Genomic DNA, 6,000 nt, shown 5'->3' with positions numbered 1-6,000 from the left:
TGCGCCCACTTTTGCCTCCCTGCTGCGCGTTTGGGCCACCTTGCAGCTGCACCAGGGTGTGGGCTGCATCGCTGTTAGCTACGAGTGGAGCCAGACGGTAGCGTCGCCCTCTGCGTGCCGGAGGTCATGGCACACATCGCTGATGGCCTGCACTCGCTCTGTAGCCCCATCCTTCTTCGTCATAGCGCCGCTCCTTCCCTATATTTACGAAAAAAACGGGGCTCCCCCAAACAGCCAATAGCACTGCCCGCCCCAAGCCTGGAGCCTGTCTTTATCACTGCTGCCCAGCCGTCTTCATACAACATACATCATATCCCGCCTCACCCAACAACCACACTACTACCTACCCTCTCAACCTCCTCCAGCAGACGCAGACTACTACTACTACTACCACTACTACCACTACTACCACTACCTAGCCCTTCCTCTACCACATTCCTTGGTCATAAACCTCTACCTCACAGCTCCCCTGCCCGCTGTCACTAGACTCGCCGTCTACCTAGCCTTCCATCCCAACTACTAAAAGTCACGTGACTTTCCCGATCCGGTTGCTCTAACCACTTCATCCTTATAATACCTTGATCTCTTTTTTCCGCCTATTCCATCCGGATCTATTTGCTGCCCCCGTTCGGACAAGGACCACTTCCACTCCCGGACTACTCTGATCATCCCGTCCTTGAGGCCTTCACTGGACCTGCGAGGACTTCTTTACCCCCCTCACTCTTACAGCATGTACCCAACACCCCCAGCTTCTCCCACCCAAAATGGATTTTGCGCGCCCGAGGACCGCCTAGGTCAGATCCTCGCCGGACGACTGCAGTTGACTGGCATTCTCGGTGTAGGAGCCTACGGCGTTGTCTACACTGCCGTGGACATCCAAACCAACATTCCCTATGCCGTAAAGGCACTAAACAAGGTCGGCCTTGAGCCTCGCCAGAGGAAGTTCCAGCAACGTGAGATCCAGCTGCATCACCAGGCCAGCGCTCACCCCAATGTTGTCTCTCTGGTTAAGATCATGGATGCCCCCGACTGCACATACGTTGTCATTGAATACTGCCCAGAAGGTGACCTGTTCTCAAACATCACCGAGCAGGGCAAGTACGTTGGAAACGATGCCATGGCCAAGCGCGCTTTTCTTCAGATTTTGGATGCTGTCGAGTACTGCCACTCTATTGGAATCTACCACCGGGACCTCAAGCCTGAGAACGTTCTTGTCACTGACCAAGGAATGACCTGCAAATTGGCCGACTTTGGACTTGCCACTACCGACCACGTCACCTCTGACTTTGGATGCGGCTCCACTTTCTATATGTCTCCAGGTATGTCAGACCCAATTAGGCTTAGCAAGTCACGTGCTAACATTGGGCAGAATGTCAGACATCAGCTCCCAAGGCCTACTCATGCTACGCGTCGGCGCCCAATGACGTCTGGAGCCTCGGCGTTATGCTAGTCAACCTCACATGTGGACGCAACCCATGGAAGCGTGCTTCTTTCGAGGACAGCACCTTCCGCGCCTTCATGAAGGACCCCAAGTTCCTCAGGACCATTCTTCCCGTTTCCACTGAACTCGACGCCATCCTTAGGCGCATGTTTGAGTTCAACCCTGCTAAGAGGGCGACGATTCCTGAGATTCGCGAGATGATCCTCCGATGCTCAGCTTTCACTGCCACAAAGTCAGCCGTCTCAACACCCCTGCCTTCTCCTCCTTTCAGCCCGGTCGACTACAACCAGGATCCCGCTTTCAACACCTACTACCAAGCGCCTGCTGTACCCCAGTTCGCTCCTCTTCCTGGTTCGGCTTACGCACCATCACCCTTCCAGCACTCTACCTCTTCTGGAAGCTCAAACTCGGACAACGACTCGGTCTCTTCCGCATGCTCATCGGCTTCGTCGGCTTCTTCGACTTCTTCGTACCAACACGTTTCTTCTTCGCAGCTTCCCAAGTTTTCGTCTCGCGTACCCCAGCCGCAGCAATACGTTACCCCTCAACAACCTTCCAACACTTGGTTCCAGCCTTTTATTCAGGCAGCCAACCTTGTCAAGCATGTGTCCTTTCAGCCTTCCATGATGGCCGCCCCGGTCCATGTTTACTAGATCATTCCCCCGGCCAACATTCCGCGGACCCTTCTCACGATACCGTTCTTCACGATGTGTTTATACTATTTTTGAAAAAAAAGTCATGATGACACGAACAGCGATTGATTTCTCGCTTGGTGTTGGTGAGGTTTGTTTTTTACCATTGGCGTTTAAAAAACTAGACCAGTCCGGATGATATTCCGGCCTTGGACTTTAGAACTATTTGGCCTCCACGACGGCCTACTTCGTTTAACTTGGGCAATAGCCTTGATGGCATGGAGTTTTATTCTTGTGTGGATACTTTCACGGTTTCTTCGCGACGTATATTAGGAGTAGGTCATTTGGCATTTCCCGGAGTTGTTCTTGCTGGACATGGGCTTACAGGCCCATTGTCACCACGTTCATTTTTCTTTCATATCTAAAGATACCAGAGCATTGGCTCAACACTGTACGGTAGAAGGTCCCACAAGAAGGACAAGAATATTTGCCTCGAAAGCAAACAACAAATCAAAAACATACACTACGGTGCTGCAACAATAGTTGCACGCAACCTCAACAAAGCCACATGTCCGATCCATCATTTGACGTGCACTGCCTTTCTAATGTTGCCCTTCTGGCCTCTTCCATGTCTTCTCCGCCGACCCACAACTGCAAAGTCTCGCTCCAACATAGCCCACGTATCTGACCCACTCGGCACCCACTCAGCATGTGGTGCCACAACACATCAATCTGCCCTCTCTCCACCACCGGCCTGCAGCCAGCCCAAAGAACACCTAGACTTGCGCAAGAAATCAACCTCTCACCCAACCAGCACCCAACCAGCACCCCACCCACCCCACCCAAGCTCCACTGTCTGGCCAGCATCCATCTGCATCCGCAAAGTACCCATTGCCATGGACGCAGAGTCACCAGCAAATCAGAGGTTTCACAAAGGCCGATGTGTGCATGACCATCTGCGTGTCGAGCGTGTAAGTGTGCAGTAGCCTGCCTTGACATGCTGCCACTATTGAGCCGTGAATGCGCCCTGCCTCGTGAGACTAGCCCTTCCAGGCTTAAACACATGTAAGGTGGCTAGGACGGAGCGCAAAAGGGAATCGTACATGGAGTTTCACGGATGCCGGATGCAGGTCTTGGACGGTTGATGACCAGCATGCAGGATCGAGACTGCCCGAGTGTCATTCGGCCTTTTCCATCAAGCCCTAGAGCGCATCTTGTTGGGAGTAGCCGCCTTACCGGCCGTTCAGGGCCAACGCCATTGTTGTTGTCTTCCATGGAGGAAGGCGAGGCTACGAGGCTATGCTACTGTAGGCTATGGAGATGGCGGTCCTGCGTTATTGGCATGTCGTTGGACCTGCACGTCAGTCCTTGGAGGCATACCGTGAAATGACACGCAGCAGGCTGTGAACATGTCTCAGCCATACGAACAGCGTTGCAAACCATCTTCCCTCGCTTGGTGGCTGGTCAGCTGTCGCCGAGAGAGAGGGCTGATTCCCTAGTCGACCATCCAACGACCTCCAACTTCCGTTGCCCTCGTGTTGCCCCGGCTCCAAATGCCTCCAAGCCGCTTAGCACGTCGCGTACAGAACACGTCCGCTTACACCTGCAGACGAAGCTCGAAAGCGTCACCGGAATTGTGATAGTCACCGTTGTAGAGAGTTTGTTTTTGCGGCAGCCAATCCACGGTCATCTGATTGAGTATGATGATGGCGGAAAAAACAATGTCCGCCATGGTGTGCCAGGTTCGCGAATCAACCATTACGTGCTTATGCCGTATGGCCGCGTACAGTCAATGGCGCGGTGCTTAGACTCGTTTGACACAGCAAACTTGTGTAAGGATGACTGCGCCAAGATGCGCGGCTGGAATGTGGCGATCCTCACCAGCCCGTCTCTTTCCTACCGCCGCTAGCCTCTAGCAAGAAATCCCTCAAAACCATCCTTTTGCATCATCGCATCCCGCCGCGGCGATTATCAGAAACTCGCCTGCAAGCCTTTTTGCATAGTACATCCGTGATTGACTCAGCTGCGCAAGCGTGGCTATGACATGTCCGGATTACCATCGCTAAGCAAACTGGATTATTGCTGCGACAAAAGAGCCGCAGCCCATTCGCCGGCTGAAGTCATGATTCTATAGGCACCCACTCTTACTCTCAGCTAATGACCAACGACCAGGATGCCGCTCTTGCTCTGGAAATTTGGATGCGCGACGGATCGAGTGGCCTGGTCGCTCAACGGCCTCGGGATCTGCTCTATGCTCGTATTCAAGTCATATCGACGAAACCTACCCTGGAAGACGTTGACACTCGCTTCCCGGCTGTCTCTAGCATCGTTTCTCCGCCCCGTAGAGTGCCTGATGTGTCAACACACCCATGTGCCCATGTACCGGGCTTGCATCAGTTTGTGTCTTCCGAAGCCGACGTGCGTTCATCACATCCCTCTCCCGTATCTCAGAGATTTGCTTTTGTAAGCCACAAAGCGCTGTTTTGCTTCTGACCGGCGCGAGAATCAGGAAGGTTTGTCGCGTCCTTCGCTAGGATCCTCACGGAATCCAATGAGTCGGTAAGCCACCGACCCAATACTGCCTCCTGAGTAGGGATTACTTACTTTGGCCGATATGAAGGCCTCCGAGTACAAGTGAGCCCTGGCACAGTAAGCTTCGTGGCTGATTCTTTAGCGTCATCCCACGGCCAGCCATCATCTAGACATGTGCCCATCTCATCGGGTGTCTAGGCCGCCGTCCAGCTCTGCGGATAGCAGTCTGTGCGGTACTTTGAACCTGATGTCCGGGAACTTGTCCTTCCTTTATCCGCTTGAGGCACGTCCTCGTGCCATAACGACGTCTTGGTCAAGTCAGACGCGTCGTGGATGACACTGCAAGCTGATGCTGCTGTGGAAACCCGTCACGGTAGTCATCAAAAGCATCACCTCACGCCACGAACACTTGACCCGACAATCATCAATCAAAGGACCACATTGGGCTCCGTCAGGGTGAGACTTGTTTTGCCAACACATTGTGCACCGTCTCATGGGTCGCCCAGACCAGAAGTACGGAAAAGACATGTACCGCGAGACTCGGACATAACCTCAGCTGTACCCAGATATCCATGAACGCGAGCTTCTCCGCACGCCTTGATCATCTCGGGTGACCGAAGCTGATTTGTTACTCCAAGCACCTGTACTGGTGCCTCCGTGTTACACAGACCGGCAAAGAACTTCGCTTCTGCCTCGTCAGCCACTTTTGAGCAACCTTTCACGACATGATCAAATCGTTGCTTGATCCTAGCACGATATCCCCGCTCATGGTACAACATAGCGCCAACGGCCAACGTGTGTTGGCCTTCCTCAGCTACGGGTCGCTCTTTACTAGAACGGGCGCTTGTGAGGACCAAAGTAACACGACGATAAACCTCATCTAGCCTACTGCATACAACCACCTACCTCCGTACTCCACGAGCGTACCACTCAGTAGAGTTTGCTCCCTCCGCCACACTTACCATCTGACGGATCGCCACTTTCGCTTCTCCGCGTTCGAGACACAGGGGGCTTGCCGTACATGTACTACCGGTCCGACAAAGTAGTCGTCGGCAAAGAGCGGTTTATTTCTCACGGAAGGCTACAGGAAATGATTCACGCCTGGTTTAGTGCACAAGGGGACAAAAGTGAGACTGACAGCGGGTCGGCGTTCCGAAGTGCATGCAGTCTCCCAAAGTTGCTCAAACTCTCTGCTGCTCAGCCTCTTTGTGCTTTGTATGGTCGACAACGGCCTGACAGCCGGGTCCCACTCGGGCGCAAGTTCACGGCCGACATCAACGTGATCATGGATACCTTTGCTTGCTTCATGCGAGAGTTTACAACTAGGGCCCAAAGTGCTGGTTGAGCACGAGAAGGTGCATGAACAACTACGAGCACGGGGCATACGAAGAAGCG

General features: G+C 53.4%; 1 protein-coding gene across 1 annotated transcript; it reads left to right on the top strand.

The window, feature by feature from the left end:
* Positions 1 to 730: 730 nt before the first annotated feature.
* PtrM4_148410 (SPS1, Serine-threonine protein kinase) lies at positions 731 to 2,094 on the top strand (the record flags this gene model as incomplete). Its single annotated transcript, XM_001938691.2, has 2 exons — positions 731 to 1,319; positions 1,370 to 2,094. 2 exons carry the CDS (start codon positions 731 to 733, stop codon positions 2,092 to 2,094), a joined length of 1,314 nt encoding a protein of 437 aa, XP_001938726.1.
* Positions 2,095 to 6,000: the final 3,906 nt, after the last annotated feature.

The sequence above is a fragment of the Pyrenophora tritici-repentis genome, chromosome 9 (genome assembly GCF_003171515.1).
Source record: "Pyrenophora tritici-repentis strain M4 chromosome 9, whole genome shotgun sequence".
Lineage (NCBI taxonomy): Eukaryota > Fungi > Ascomycota > Dothideomycetes > Pleosporales > Pleosporaceae > Pyrenophora > Pyrenophora tritici-repentis.
Note: the sequence above shows the minus strand (reverse complement) of the source record. Positions and strands in the feature narration are given on the sequence as shown.